This window comes from Electrophorus electricus, chromosome 10, assembly GCF_041902795.1.
Source record: "Electrophorus electricus isolate QZ-2024a chromosome 10, ASM4190279v1, whole genome shotgun sequence".
NCBI classification, from domain to species: Eukaryota; Metazoa; Chordata; class Actinopteri; order Gymnotiformes; family Gymnotidae; genus Electrophorus; species Electrophorus electricus.
Window position 1 is genome coordinate 22,270,777 of NC_137506.1, and position 14,573 is coordinate 22,285,349.

The 14,573-nt window shown below is 42.4% G+C and overlaps 2 protein-coding genes across 10 annotated transcripts in view; one reads left to right on the forward strand and one right to left on the reverse strand.

The window, feature by feature from the left end:
• ccdc162 (coiled-coil domain containing 162) overlaps nt 1-10,704 on the forward strand; it is a 19,611-nt gene extending 8,907 nt beyond the window's left edge. For 4 of the 7 annotated variants that reach the window (XM_081722215.1, XM_035532828.2, XM_035532831.2 and 1 more), the window contains 29 exons: nt 1,305-1,533; nt 1,619-1,821; nt 1,943-2,095; nt 2,225-2,318; nt 2,408-2,538; nt 2,659-2,770; nt 2,852-2,901; nt 3,069-3,245; nt 3,392-3,509; nt 3,735-3,897; nt 4,021-4,159; nt 4,258-4,405; nt 4,593-4,688; nt 4,770-4,934; nt 5,096-5,313; nt 5,522-5,660; nt 5,793-5,913; nt 6,274-6,383; nt 6,572-6,721; nt 6,810-6,863; nt 6,943-7,110; nt 7,211-7,366; nt 7,457-7,591; nt 7,724-7,876; nt 7,982-8,191; nt 8,394-8,514; nt 8,599-8,652; nt 8,733-8,866; nt 9,024-10,704. In XM_081722215.1, the coding sequence (XP_081578341.1) occupies nt 1,305-1,533; nt 1,619-1,821; nt 1,943-2,095; nt 2,225-2,318; nt 2,408-2,538; nt 2,659-2,770; nt 2,852-2,901; nt 3,069-3,245; nt 3,392-3,509; nt 3,735-3,897; nt 4,021-4,159; nt 4,258-4,405; nt 4,593-4,688; nt 4,770-4,934; nt 5,096-5,313; nt 5,522-5,660; nt 5,793-5,913; nt 6,274-6,383; nt 6,572-6,721; nt 6,810-6,863; nt 6,943-7,110; nt 7,211-7,366; nt 7,457-7,591; nt 7,724-7,876; nt 7,982-8,191; nt 8,394-8,514; nt 8,599-8,652; nt 8,733-8,866; nt 9,024-9,137 (4,015 nt within the window). In that variant the 3' untranslated portion in view covers nt 9,138-10,704. Of the gene's footprint in view, nt 1-1,304; nt 1,534-1,618; nt 1,822-1,942; nt 2,096-2,224; nt 2,319-2,407; nt 2,539-2,658; nt 2,771-2,851; nt 2,902-3,068; nt 3,246-3,391; nt 3,510-3,734; nt 3,898-4,020; nt 4,160-4,257; nt 4,406-4,592; nt 4,689-4,769; nt 4,935-5,095; nt 5,314-5,521; nt 5,661-5,792; nt 5,914-6,273; nt 6,384-6,571; nt 6,722-6,809; nt 6,864-6,942; nt 7,111-7,210; nt 7,367-7,456; nt 7,592-7,723; nt 7,877-7,981; nt 8,192-8,393; nt 8,515-8,598; nt 8,653-8,732; nt 8,867-9,023 lie in introns of those variants that run through there. The other 3 variants (XM_081722216.1, XM_081722219.1, XM_081722220.1) reach the window with 3 other exon arrangements.
• Nucleotides 9,196-14,573, reverse strand: zbtb24 (zinc finger and BTB domain containing 24). 3 transcript variants are annotated; one of them, XM_081722221.1, is made up of 7 exons: nt 14,438-14,573; nt 13,881-13,953; nt 11,488-12,401; nt 11,219-11,386; nt 10,926-11,093; nt 10,751-10,832; nt 9,196-10,393 (listed from the first exon to the last, which is right to left on the reverse strand). In XM_081722221.1, exons 3-7 carry the CDS (start codon nt 12,377-12,379, stop codon nt 9,505-9,507), a joined length of 2,199 nt encoding a protein of 732 aa, XP_081578347.1. In that variant the 5' UTR covers nt 12,380-12,401; nt 13,881-13,953; nt 14,438-14,573; the 3' UTR covers nt 9,196-9,504. The 3 variants fall into 3 exon arrangements, with proteins under 3 accessions (XP_081578347.1, XP_026867012.2, XP_035388727.1); XM_027011211.3 differs by lacking the exons at nt 13,881-13,953; nt 14,438-14,573 and adding an exon at nt 12,994-13,009; XM_035532834.2 differs by lacking the exons at nt 13,881-13,953; nt 14,438-14,573 and having other exon boundaries at nt 11,488-12,984.

Genomic DNA, 14,573 nt, shown 5'->3' on the forward strand with positions numbered 1-14,573 from the left:
GGTGTTTGTACCAATGCTTTTGTTTGTGTGTAATCCATCTCACCTAAAGAATCTCTCTTCCCAAAAAAAACAGGTTAAAGTTGTCAAAGTTCAGGCTGTCTAACCTACATCTTTTATGTAGTCAAATGTTTAATCCAAGTAGCCTTGAGAATATATATGTGTTCTCCATGCAAGCTGAGGAGCACGGATAAATGATTGCATGTTGAGTTTGATATTTGTGTTGGAGATTATTAAAGTCCCTTTAAACTCAGACTCTTGCTTTCTCATGTCACTCTTGACAACATGCACAATAATCTGCTTCACTGTTGTGTATTCAGCCAGTACTGTTGGAAGCTGTTTGTTCAGATCAAGAGACTGTGATGTTCAGCTGACAAGTTTCTGTGGGGCTTTTTTTTTGTTTTTTTTATGCCATTGATCAAGTCGTTCCCGAAGAGGAGGGTGTCCACTGTGTCAACACACTGGCGTCCTGTGACTCTGCTGTGGTCCTGTGACTCTGTTGTAGTTCTGACTCTATGACTCTGTTGTAGTTCAAATATGTCCTGCAAATTAATTGATCTTGTTTTGTGCTGCAATGAGCAATGTTAGCTTTAGCAGTAGATGAACAGGTGATGCTAGTGTGGCTGGAAGACAAGACTAAAGAACAGCATTTGGGTTTGGCTGCAACCCAGACCTATTGCTCCTTTCTGTCAGCTGTACTCATGATAGCAGCTCCATCCACTTGATCCACTGGCCATCACTGTTTGCCTCAGGGGCCTACTGCTCCGTTAAGCCCCCAGTCAGTGGTCTGTTGCCAACACTCACACTCTGATACTCCTTGTACATCTTAGGAATGCTAACACTTAAGCTCCAATAACAAGCTTCGAAAACGAATTTCCAACACTGTCATTTTCTATTGAAAACTTTAACAATTATGACAGCACATGTTCTGAAACCTGAGGAGCCATTTTCTGATTTGCTTCTTTTGGTATCTGACAGGACCTTTTCCTCTTCCTGTATCTAGTAGGCCTACTAATCTTAAAAGTATGAAAATCATAAAGAAAACTAACTTTTGTCTTAGTAGTTATTTTTGACTAAAAGAAGCTCAGACACTGTAGCTAGAAAAAGAACTTCTGAAAATAAAGATAAAAGCAGAGCTAAGATGAGCTGTGTCTAAACAGCAAGTAAGCAGTATGCAAACAGCATTATAATATATGCAAAGAAAAAAACACATTCATACCAACATAGAAATAGCTAATATAATCCCCCTTTTTGGCATTTGAATATCAACCTCCAATGGTTTGCTCTTCTGTTTCTTCTCTTTCTAGTCTTGCCTTGAAGAGTGTGTATGTGTTGGAGTTACACCCATCCCTGGGTCTGGCCTCTGGGCTGTACAGGGCACTAGAACAGGCCCACAGTGAGCTGTGTCAGCTCATTGGGGCCAGGAGCATCGCCCAGAGAGCAAGACTTGAACAGAGGCTCCTCAAGCGAGCTCTGCATAGCTGGCACAGCATGGCCACTCCTGGAGCCTCCTATAGCTCTCAGATCCAAAGAGATGTATGGGTCCTTTGCAGTGTATTCAGAATTTTTAGGGTGTTATTATTTTCAGTGGGCATCTCTACACTGTGTGTTGTCTGTGTAGTTGTTTTCAGATGTGTTTATTGAGGACCCGGTCCTGGTTAGGGAGCTAGCGCTGTCTGTCCTGAGGTCAGCAGACGAGCAAGTGAGGAAGCAGGGTAGAGAGAGGCAGCTGTTCGCCATGGAGATGCTGTCCAGAATTCTGGAGCTTGTTACCCTTCGCCACCGTATTGTTGAGTCTGCTTTCGAGACTGAGCACCTGTCCCAGTTCGGTCATGCTTTATTTACAGACTAATTTTTAAAAATGTTTCATTGGAAACACAGAACATATTTTGTATTTTACATTTTACATGTACATTTTGTCTAGACTGCTTTGTTTATTTCCTAGATTATACAGATCACTTGCTCAGGAGATGGGTTTTGATGAATACCATTTGTATGTGCGACCGGTTCAGTTTGAATTTGCAGTGCAGAAAGAAATTCCAAAACAGCTCCCTCTGTTCATCACGGCTCTTCTCCAGGACAGCGCCTGTGTTGACAGGTACCTGTCAAGTGTTTACACCAAAAAACATTAACAACAATAACATTTTCTATGGAGTAAAAGTGGAGTAGTTCTTGTGTCTATAGCACTGGGGTAATTTTGCACTTTCACATTCTACCTGCTTCACAGGTATTCTCCATCCAGCCTTCCCCTAGCCATCCAGGAGCTGGATGAGAGCCAGATAGGAAAGTTCAGCTTCCACTCTGAAGAAGCTGTCCTACATGTAATCAAATGCAATAAAAACATTTTTAGATATACTTCAAATATAGTTTAAGTGATATATGTTTATGTATCTTGTATGGGTGTGTTTAGCTCATGAACCAGTCCAGTTTGGAAAATCTGCAAGTGGTTCTGGCTTGCCAGGTCACTCAGAAGAATGTTCTTTTTGGAGCAGTAAAGCAAGTCTCCCTTTGCTACTGGGCTGAAGATTCTGCTGGAGGCAGGTGTGTCTAGCATTCAGAATACATTTGTAATTAATACATAAGATCAGGTTTGTTTTCTGTCTGCAGTGACATACGATATGTGTGAACACATCATGATGATACACAAAACTGTTTCTTCAGGTTTGCAGATGCTTTCATTTCCATTCAGCTAGAAAAGGTTGGTCCTCGGGATGAAATGCTTACCTCTTACCTGAAGAGGAAGGAGCTTATGCCCACTCTGATGTCAGATCCAGTATGTAAAGGCGTGAGTAAGATGTTTTAATCCATGGATGAGCATCTACAGTAGTTTATAACTGTGTCTTTTTCTCACTAGGATGAGGTAGCCAAAATCAAGAGGAAACTGATTTTGGAGTTCTGTCACAAGTATGTTTTTGTATAATTTCTGTAAAAAATGATAACTGGTCCAGATGTAGCTTTATTTTAACATACATTTAACACTTTTTTAAAAATAAAGTAACTAATAGATCCAGTAATTTTGTTCACATTACTGTCACTATTCAGTGGACTATATGGGAATTCTCTTTTTTCAGATTGAGCATGCTTGGGTCCCAGAGTTGTGTAAGGGGGCAGATCATTGCTGTCTGTCACAGTCTCACCTCACTGCTGCTGCAGCTTCCTGACATTGGCCACACTCACTTTATTGTTGGGCAAGCCAATGAGCTCCACAAAGACACACGGTCTGAGAAGGGCATGCAACCCAACCCCAGGTGAGGACCTACCCATTGCCTGCTCTGCAGAGAAGATTTTTTTTGTGTGTGATAAAATGTGTCATAATGAAAATGGGCTTGGTCAGATGGAAAGCACTTGTGGTTGTATGTGGATGTCCCAAAGTGAAATTGCAGTTCGTGTTCAGGTGCTTTCAGCCCCGCCCGAGGCAACTGCTGTCTGCGGATGGAAAGACCTTGGTGAACCTGTGGTTTATTCCCCACTACACAGATGTGCTCACAATGTTCAAAGCCCTGGAGGAGAAAGTGAGACACATCTGCATTTGTTCTTCTTGCAGCAGTGACTCTGTATTTCACCATTATACAACAAATACTTCACATGAATGTATCCATTTTATATAAATGCAACTAACAGATTTCCATAGTCCTTTAAAAAACAATCTGTAAATATTTGTCAAAGCACCATTAGTGAGCTGCCATAAAACTATGTGTGTGCATGTGCTTGTGTTTGTGTATATGTGTGTTTTGCAGGCATGTTGCCAAGCTCTTCATCACACACTGAAGATTATATCAGCCCTCCATGACATAGTCTTTTACCTGGTGAACCATGCTTCCCTAGGCAACCCAAAACATTCACTCAATTCCAGCAGAGACCTTACACTCACTGCAGATTGGGGAGGACCTGAAAGCATCAGTAAGCATAAAGGAGTTTTTTTTTTATTTTGCTCATTGCTTGTGGCAAGGAAGATGTGCTGATTTTTTTCAGCTCAGTGTGTTCAGCTCCCTTTGACTTGCGGCATGCTGTGGTGCTGTGCAGGAGCCGAGCTGTGGGCTGTGCAGCAGCAGGTGGATGCTCTCTCTGAGTCTGGCAGTGTGGAGGTGGTGGAGCAGCTTCTCCACCTGCGCAGGGAGGTGCTCCTCTTGGGATTCCACATGGCAATCCACTGCACCATCAGGTGTGCCTTGGAAGATCCCCGTGGCCACAAGTGAAATAGGAAGAATGTAAATTTCCTCTTTAAACTTATTTATCTGCGTTTACCTCTGTATTCTAAAGAGAGACCTTCCTTACCTCTGGAAATGTTGAGGCCTATCAGAGTGTGAGTGACAACATGAGCCACGCCCTTCCTGTCCTGAGTGACAGCCTGAAGCAAGGCCTCTCTCATCTTCCTGTTCCTCAACCTCTGGAGCCATCCTGCCCAGAGGTGAATGGGTTGCTCACTTCATGTTGCATTAAAAAGTACAAGGTTTCTGTTTTAAATGTACCATTTTAAGAATTAAGTGTTCTTGAATGTGGCTTAATTTTCAGAAGATGTTTTTTTTTTTTTTTAATTCGCATTTTGTTGCAAAAAATTGCCATGGTAATTTCCCAGAGCCTACATATGCTTTCAGACTCAAAGAATCTATCCATGGAGATCATTTATTGCATGTCATGGGTTTCATCCTTTGGCTATATGGGATATTCTACCTGTAGAATTCTGCATGCAGGTAGTTTGTTCTTGGTAAACTCCTTCTTCCATTGTCCATGTGTGAGAAAATATAAACTGATACTATAGTTGTGCCCCACAGCTGTGCCTCTGTGGTTTGGATGAGCGCAGTAGGATGGAGGCTAATGGGGCAGTACTGGGTGTGTCACTGCTTCTGGACGATGTGCTGAGCAATGAAAGAGACGCAGCACCCCTGCAGCTCCAGGGCCAGGCAGACCCGGACATTTCCGTGGAGTTCGATACACAAGTACTGAGATTACTGCACATGCTCAAGCATTTTACAACACTATTAAAATAGCTCTCATAGGCTTGAAGCTGTGTAGCTTTTCTAGTTTTCTGGACTCTCCAGACTTTCTGAAGTTTGTGTGGTGCTGAATATTTCTGGAGAGAGGTATTATTTTTTTTAAGGTTCAAGACACCGCAGATGGGGCAGAAACTGTGAGCCGACACCCAGAGCAGCTTAAGACTGAAGGCTGCAGTCCCATTCAGTCCCTTGCCCAGCAGAAGAGCTTCTTACTGCTCTGGAAGCAACTGGAAGTCTTTAAAGAGAACTGGGCCTGGCACCACCTGGGGGTAGAGCAGTTGAACACTGCTGCACTCTTCAAACGGGTCTCCCGCCTTTATAGGTTTTTAGAAACATTTCTGCAATTTATCCGTTTCAAACCGTGAAAGAAACATCCCCATATATTATACTCCATCCTATGTCACTTAGTTTATTATATAAGGTTACATAAAAGAATGATGAATTGCATTGGGAGTAAATTAAATTGAGATAAGCCAGTCCATTGGATCTGTATGTGCATTTGTTAAGTGACTGATGATGTGATATTGCAGGATGGAAATTTATTGGCCTAGTATGCAAGTTCTGGCTCAGCAGATGGGCCGGGAGCAGGAGTATGAGGTGCTGCTGTCCCACAATGAATCTTTCCAACCCCCAACAGGAGCTCCTGAGGTTGATGTCAAGACATTGCAGGTATGCGTGAGTGTTCACTGTTGAGCAGCACTTACTTAATTTTTCTGGTATTTTATGAGAGTTGTATTATAATTGGCAATTTATTTATTTATTTATTTATTTTATTGTGTCCACTTTGTGAATATGGGGCAGCTGCTTAGGCTGTTGGAGAGCACAGAGTGTGATATGATCAGAGCGGTTCAGAGGAGGATTAGCAGGGAGATAACGCTGGCGATGTCAGAGCGCGCCCGGCATGACACAGCACTGCCCACAGGTACCCCGCAGGTTCTCACTCCGCTCTCACCCCACATGCACCCACCAGAGAGGCCCTCTGCGACAAGGCCCCCATTCAGCCTCACCTCAGGCTATCAGGAAGCTGGAAGACACAGGCTCACGATCTTTGGGGGCTGTAAACCCAGAGTTAATCACATTTCTGCTTTATATATTCCTCTATATGCCCACAGTCTGGACAGTTAAATAAACAGGACAAAAATATGAACAATGAATGAGTTTGTTTGATATGAATATAAAAAATTAATGATTTTGTAAATATGAGCAATAAATTATATGCAAGGTGTGGGTCATGTGTAGCTGGTTTAAATTATGGATCATCTTTTATCTGTATTTTTGAAAGAGCTGTGGAAAAGAGCCTCCATGCAGCACTGTTTTTCTCTGGAGAGGCCACAAATAGTCGAAAACTTCATCCAGCACTTAATGGGAGGGGCAAAAGAGACAGAAGGACAGGTACAAGAAACTCACAGTACTGCATCCTCTCTTTCTAATATATTCTCCTTCTAATATATAATATGCTGATAGAAAAAAAAAAGGAGAAACTCTTTAGTTGTTATGTATAAAGTTGTTTCAGTGGCTCAGTGTTTAAGGGAGGAGGAGGAGGAGGATGACAGAGCTGAAGATGATGATGTTTCTGGCAGGTTGCATTCTCTCTGGCCCACCTGCAGGAGTGCTTGGCTGAGCTTGGCTGTGCTGTGATGGCCCGGGAGCGCAGCACCTTTTTGCTTTACTCCCAGTTCTATGAACACCTCCTACAACAGCAAGGCCAGCTGCTCCACCAGAGGGAGCAGGTAAGCAGCTCCCCATCCGGCCTTGCCACTCTCTTACTGTTTTTTTTCAACAGTTTTCTATATTGTTCCTTTTAATCTAATCCTTTAGGATGTAAAGGAGCTTGAAGCCACAGCTTTGCAAGCCAACAATCCTTACAGTAAGGTACGCTCGATAAGGCTGTTCTCTCTCAAGTTGCATGTGTCTGAACTGTGAACACAGTGATGAGGTCTCGTCTTGGCAGGTAGCAGAGGTCTGCCGTGCACTAATGTCTGAGCTCGCCATGCTTCGTCTCCGAGTTGCTCAGTTGGAAGATGAGCAAAAGGGCCTCCAACGACAGGCTGATCTCGAGCACCGGTGCCGCTACGACTCCCTGCTTCGCCAAGTCTTCTCCATGTGCATGCAGCTGAAGGCAAGAGAACGGCCGTTATAACAGTTTGGAGGAAATATTTTCACCCTTTGTCCAGATGGGAACAAAGCTATTTAGTTGGCCAAGTCTTTTTTGTGTGCAGTCAAGGCTTGACGAATATCACATGAGGATGGACCAAGACGTGAGGCAGCTGGTTAGCAGAGTAAGGAGTGAAGGGATGGACAAGATGAGTAAACTGAGAGCCAAATTTTCCTCCTCTGACAATGACAAGAACACTCTGACCGTCATGCTTTCTGAGGTTTGTCACAAAACCATCACATTAATCACAAATGAGTAACAAAGTCTGCTGCCCTTTTATAATTAGTTCTTCCTATATTTATTTTTTTAGAAGGCAATATTAGAAGATCTATATTCAGAAAATAGCCAACTGTCTGCACTCCTTTGTAAATTGAGAACTTTCCATCATTGGAAGCATACGGTTGGACAGGCCAAGCTAGAAAATGAGCTGCTTCACTTCAAACAGGTATACCAGACATGTTTGCCAGACATATGCTAAACTGTTAGTCAGGCAACGGTGCTTAGTGTGTGTGTATGTGTATTGTGTGTACACACACACACACACACACACACACACATATATCTTTGTCATGTTTAGCATGAGATGTCTTGTAAAATGGAGTCTTTGAGAGTGAAGATTATATCAGAGGAAGAGCAGATTGTACTGAAGCAGGAACTTGAAGCAGTGAAGGCAACTATGCTGGACTACAAAGCTGAGTTTGAACACATTCAGAGACAGATTGTCAAGCAGGTAAAGCCCACTCCACCTTTTTTGAATCATAAGCATCATTGTCTGTACCTATGACCTGTGTACCATCCGCTGGCGGGACCAGTCACGGATCTTGTATGGCCACAGACTCAGCAGCTGCGAGATGTGGAGCACCAGTCTACACAGGAGGCACGGAGCCGCCAGGAACTGGAAGGCTTCCGCAGGGTGAGCGTCGAGCGCCTGCAGGAAGAGGTGGAGCACAGGAACGCTGAGATCAGAGCCCTCAGTGCTCAGCTGGATAGAACCAGCATGGAGAGCCAGCTGCAGCAACAGCGCACACACAAACAGATTAAACAGGTAGAGCGGTACACTGCCATGTATCCAGGAATATCAATGAAACATTCAGTATGCTTGAGATTCTCATGAACTGCAATACACCCACCATTTCCAGTTACACACTTCTAGATGATTAAAAGGTATAGAAGGGATCAAACAAATTGTTTGTTCTATAGGGTGAAGGTTGTAGCATTGCAGCAATCTGTTGTGTGAACATGTTTAGGTGCAAAGGCAGCTTACTCGTGAACGCTGTCTTAAGATGGAGGCATTTCAGACAGTGGACAAACTACACAACCACATCCACAGCATCGAAGCAGCACAGTCAATACACACCACGCCTTCAGGTGCTCTATATTTTCTTTCATCATTCTGGATTGATGTTGTTGAGTTTGAGACAAGAGTGACATTTTTGCTTTTTTCCCCCAAAGTATGTAAAACTGCATCTTCAAGCAGAGCCAGTAGTAACAAAAAATCTTCAGATGGTGAGATTAATTTAAATATTAAATATGTCAGCTTGCTTTGCATTTTCAGATTTTCAGTCATACACATTTAATGTTTTCAGTAGGCAAGAAACGACTGCTAACTACTACCCAAGTTAACAGCTTTATGGACAGCACATCTGAAGACTCTGACACTGATCCAAAACTGACAAGAGTGAGGAAAGATACACAGATGCTTCTGCAGAGACCAAAAGCAGTGAGTTTACACTGAACCTGCAGCCAGTGGTGTTTTATCCAGTCACACTGAGAAAAAGAAGAAATTTTACACCATGAAACTCATTGTGTTAATGATATCTAAAAGGAAGAATTTTGAATATAAAGACAAATTTAAATTGCTTGGTCCCAATTCACAGACGCCTCGACGCCTGCACATGGAAATTACAGACATGCTGTTACCCAGGCTTCACACTGAATCCCACCCCTTTTCTCACACTACACTCCAGCATCACAAGATAAGTCAAAAATAAATTCATGCTCACTGGACTTCACTTTAAAAAAACAAAGAAAGAAAGAAAACACTGCATGGACAGACATTGCATTGTTGTTTATTGCTTTATTTCTGAAGACTAGATTTCCACACCGATGTGTTAGTAATTTGGATGAAAATGTACCTCATACATACAGCCCTTCTGTTTAGTAAGCACTGTGACATGATTACACAGGCACACCTTTACACGATTTGATCACCAATTTGATAATTAATGTCATTATTTATCCATTTTTGGACAAGATTGTTTTAAAAAAAGAAACAAAATATGGCTTCATACTGTTGCAATAAGCATAACCAACAGCAGCCTAGAAAAGATTCAGTATGTTTAGTACTCTCATCAATTCTTAGTTCTGTGGGGCCAGGCTTGTGGTGTAGAGGTAAGAGACTGTGCCTGCCTGGATCTGAAACGTCTGTCCCTGGATCTGACTGCTATGAATCTGCTCACTGGTTTGGCTGATGGAGATGGCCTGGCTGGCTTGGCTGTTGATGTGAATGGCTCCTGTGTGGCTCTGGCCATGCTGCTCTCTGGCAGGCCTCATTTGGGTAGCAGGAGGTTCCGTTGGGACAGAGAGCTGTGGGATGGCTTGCTGGATCACCTGCAGGTGCTGGAGGGGTGGCGGACTTATTTGTAGCTGCTCTGGAGCTCCATGGTGAACTTGCAGGTGCTCCATGGCCTCTTTGGTCAACGTGATGACATGCATCTGCTCGGACTGCCCGCTGCTTACCTGGCTGTCCACCATGCTGATGGTCTGGATGTGAGCACCAGGGTCTAGGCCATCCTGAGCAACCAGTGCCAGGTTCTGGATATGTCCGGTGGGCTGGGCAAGCAGGGTGAGGCCAGAATGGCCCTCGCTCTCAGAAGAGGTGCCCTCAGTAGTGATGAGGCTAAGACCTGGCTTCTGGCCTGGCACCAGGTTTACATCATCCACCTCACTGGTGACCACCAGCTGGATCTCCTGCTCTGCGTGGCTGGAGAGATGGTACTGTTGCAGCTGAAGGATACCGCGCACCTCCTCAGGCCCCATCCCCTTTTCTGCTGTGGTCTCTAAGCCTGCCCTCTCCTTGTTGTGAGTTTTGGCATGTGCTCTCAGATTATCTGGACGTGCAAAGGATAAGCCACACACGCTGCAGGTAAAGGGCTTCTTCCCTGAGTGAGATGCCACATGACGTCGTCTGGCACTGGGATCGGAGAAGGACTTGCTGCATATGTTGCACACATAAGGCTTCTCGCCTCTAAATGTGGAGAACAAGGACAGGGTGCATATCAAAGTTAATACCACATTATTATAATCCTAATTATGTAAAAGACTGATTAGAGGTATACTATACACTACACCTCAAAGAATATTTTCAGCTATTAAGAGTATTTCTTTAATGGTTTTAGGATGGTTTTTGTCAAATTTTTACTTTTAGAATTAAAGACCATTATGCCCTGTGATTTTTTTGGCCTTGTCTGTAACTATAAAAATAAGCCTTTGACAAAAAATAATCCTAGAACCATTTTCAATTCCTACAATTTATAATAAAACATGCTCTTTAAGGCACTGGGGTATCTCTTTGTTGATTTCATGAGGGCAGGGAACTGTCCACCTGTGGATGCGGATGTGTGTCTGCAGTGTGCTCTTGGCTGTGAAACACTTCCCACAAATCTCACACGTGAAGGGCTTCTCACCTGCAAAAGCAGTAAAATGGGTTACATGCCCTTTGACCCGATGTATCTATGCATGGGTTTTGTTAAATATCTGAGCCCTTCTGTCACCATCACCTGTGTGTGTTCTCAGATGCTTTTTCAGCTGTGCTGCATCCATAAATCTGTGATGACAGTGTGCACATTCGGGTAAGACTTTCCCTGTGTGAACACGGTAATGGCTCTTTAACTGCCTCTTCTGGCTGTAAGTTTTCCCACATTGATCACAGCTAAAAGATTTCTTTTCTGGAAAATAAAATACACAAAAATGCACCAAACCTATAATTTGGTTATACAGGAAAATTGAATGAATGAAGTGTATCTGTGTGTGCAGCTCTGCCAAGGCAGCAACACAATACAGTTTTCTGTACCTGCATGCAGGTTCATATGTTCTTGCAGGGAGTTCTTTGTGGAGAGAGCTTTGGAGCAAATGGTACAGACAAATGGCTTTTCTCCAGTGTGCATGCGTTGATGAACCAAAAGTGTGTGTTTTTGTGTGAAGCAGTTTCCACAAACATGGCACCGAAAGGGTTTTTCACCTACATCAGAATAAAAAACAAAAACAGTGGGCCATAATGAAACCCAGATTAATATGCACATACACAAACAGACAACAACAAGATCTGATCCAAAAGTTTACCTGTATGAGTTCGTTTATGTATTTTTAAAAACAAATGATTCTTGAACACTTTGCCGCAGTCATCACAACGTGGCTCTGTAGCTGGGTATTTCCGCTTCCTACCCCTCTTTACAGTCTCTCCTCCTTCTCTAAACTCATCATCCAATCTGTAGCCTTTCAGTTTCACTGGCTGCCTTATTTTGCGTTTGCTGTGGCGAGGCCTGTCCTGTCTCGGGTCATAGTCTGTACTGTCCAAGTCCCTGGGGAGAGGGGTCACCGCACCAAGAGCTTCTGTGCTCTCAGGTATTCCTGGAGACAAATGCATGGTTGTTTGTTTTGTGCTCTCAGTCTGTGACTTGGCTGGAAGGCTCTCATCTTTGTGGCCCAAGTCCTGAAGCGGCTTGAATGGTATGTTTGTGTTCTTTCTCGGACGTCCTCTTTTGCGCTTTGGAGGGGTCCCATTTGCTCTTTCTTCACCATCTCCCTCCAAGCAAACACCCAGTGTGGCACCTGAGTTGCTCCGATTAAGGTCTCCATAGGCTTTGACCAAGTCGCTGATCTCTAGAAGGCGGGCCACATCCAGCAGCTGCTCGGTGCTGCTCTCCTCCACAGACACTTTCGCACTATAGATGAACTCAAGTACAGAAGCAAAGGTCTTTGCAGCCATGCCATCCAACTTGTAGATGGACTGGCTTACATGGTCTTCTGTAGTAAACATTAATGAGAAATATTCGCTACTTGCAGCAAGTAGAGCCTTATGAGCCTTGAAATAAACATCATCCACAACAAGAGTTATGTCACAAAGTATTTCTCTCTTCCTCAGATGGTCAAACTTATGCAGGATTGTATCCTTGTGGGTTTCTGAATGAAAGGCCAGCAAGTTTGAAGCTTTAGTCTGTGGTTGCTCATACATTCTGCTTAATGTGGTAAAAGACCTGCATGTTTCCAAAGAAGAATGATGGAACTGGTTAACATAAAAATAGCTCGAGAGGATTTCAAGATATACTATGCAGTCGTAGTCCTCTTTTATTACTTGTGTCCTCAGAGTGTACTCTGAACACGAGGGAATTACAACTGAATCCCACCAACCAAGGACACACAAATAATTGTATCCACTGAGAATTACAAACAAGGTTAGTATGCCATTTAATAAATACCGCCAATGACATTTAACGTGCATTCCAAAACGGATTATATGATTCTTTTCTCTAGTTACTTCTCAGAGACAAATCCCAAGCCCATAGCTAGAGTGGCACACTCAAGTCAGTTTCGACTGATTGACATGGATTGCGTTGTGCTAGCTGTAGTTAGCTAGTTAGCATACAATGCTAGCCACTTGACTTTTAAACCAGCGCCATTTTAAAGACCTGGTTATAATTTAAGCATTAGTGTGCACATGGCTTAGAAGCGCAAGACGGCGTTTTAGCTACTACGCAATGTTGTGAATTTATTCTTAAACAATATAAGCGCCTGCAAAGGACATTACAGTACTGTAAATTATATCGGATGGAGCTCCCAGGACCTTACCTCAAGGAGACCGTAACAACAGACAAAATATCGCGGGATTTGTAATTAATTCTCTTGCAGAATGAGCTGATGCCCTCTAGAGGCGAGGTCTCTACAAAACCTATATCGTTTGATAAAAAATAATTTAAAAATGTACATATTTTCTTTTACATTTTCTAAGCATTCAGCAGGTTGCCTCAAAGTCCGGGGTGACGGTATTACGTTAAAGGCATATTAAAACATCATGCTATACCTCACATTTCATCTAGTATATGTTTTCAGGGGACTAACCAGTGCAGTGACCCAATTGGGCAATTTTAGTGGATTTTATCCGGTTTTACCCTTTCATTCAGTGATATATCTAGCCTTTTGTGCATGTAAACGGTGTGCAAAATATAAAAACCCTACAGTACACGCCATAGTGAATAACACTCTCTTCCAAAGAAACCTCGCACTTTTCTCGGATGCCTGAAATGCCTAGTTGGAATTTCAGCTATTGTCTTTGTTACAAGATCAATCTACTACAATTTCCATACGCCCTTTACACAATGCATAGCAAACCCTAGTTTCAATACTGGAAAAGTAGTCATGGTTTGATTTAAATGAAGTCTTTCAAAACAAAGGCTGACCAAACAAAACTACTCTGACCTGCTGAAGGCTTCAATTAATTACTTATGAACCTTAATATTTTTTCGTTGCTTTCCCCTGCTAATTGTAGATTAGTAGATTAGAAGTGTACTTGTTAGCTAATATTTGATGAAGTTATATAGATGGGTCAACTTATTGCAGTAGCTAAGTATGAATTATAAACCAAAGGCAGACCTGCTGCATATTTTCTAACAAAGTAATTAAAACTGGGTTTAAATATGTGTCTTAACTGTGTATTTACTATCATGTCTGATACTCACAGGAGAATTTGTCATGGGACAATGCACAAGTATGTCTTCCAGTGTACTTTCAGATAGCGAGGACTGCTCAGTTCTGTTGGGATGGAAAAAAGCACATGCATACACACATGAAGAAAAAAAAATTATGTAGGCTAAAATAACATCCTATGGTATTTACTATTAAATAATATAACTAATAGTAACTAATAATAGCTGTGCAGGAGAAGAAAAAAAAAAACACTGAAAATGAATAATGCCTGTTCTGAGTAGTTGTTACATCAACTATCTTATTAATTCTGCAGAACATCTGATCCAGAGGATATTAACTGTAAGTCATTGTTATAAATATTTTAAGATGTTGGTAAAAATATGTAATATAAAAATATGTAGCTGTCTTCAACTTAAACAATAACAAGCTGTTATATTTAGAATGTGGTGCCAGCACAAAGAAGCAAATTAGCCTGATGCAGACCAAAACAAAATAGATCACTGACACATTAGTAAAATTAAAAATAGTGAGGTTTGCGTAATAAAGGTTAGCTTCAATAAAAAATGTAATGTAATCAATCATTACTCACCTGTCTAGACAGAGATACGTTTGAGTTGAGTAGTATATAAATTTAGCTTCTGCTAATTTGACACTTCAAGTCCTCGATGGATGGCCTGGACAACCAGCAGTTTTATTGTCTTTGTAGCTCTGGCAAGCAGTCACCC

What these genes read in the sequence shown, in the direction of transcription:
- zbtb24 (XM_035532834.2), bottom strand. Translation starts at nt 12,646, where the DNA reads ATGCACGTTAAATGTCATTGGCGGTATTTATTAAATGGCATACTAACC. An exon ending in ACATAAACGAACTCATACAG is followed by an intron (nt 11,387 to 11,487) that starts GTAAACTTTTGG and finishes ATTCTGATGTAG; the next exon opens with GTGAAAAACCCTTTCGGTGC. An exon ending in GCATCTGAGAACACACACAG is followed by an intron (nt 10,833 to 10,925) that starts GTGATGGTGACA and finishes CTGCTTTTGCAG; the next exon opens with GTGAGAAGCCCTTCACGTGT.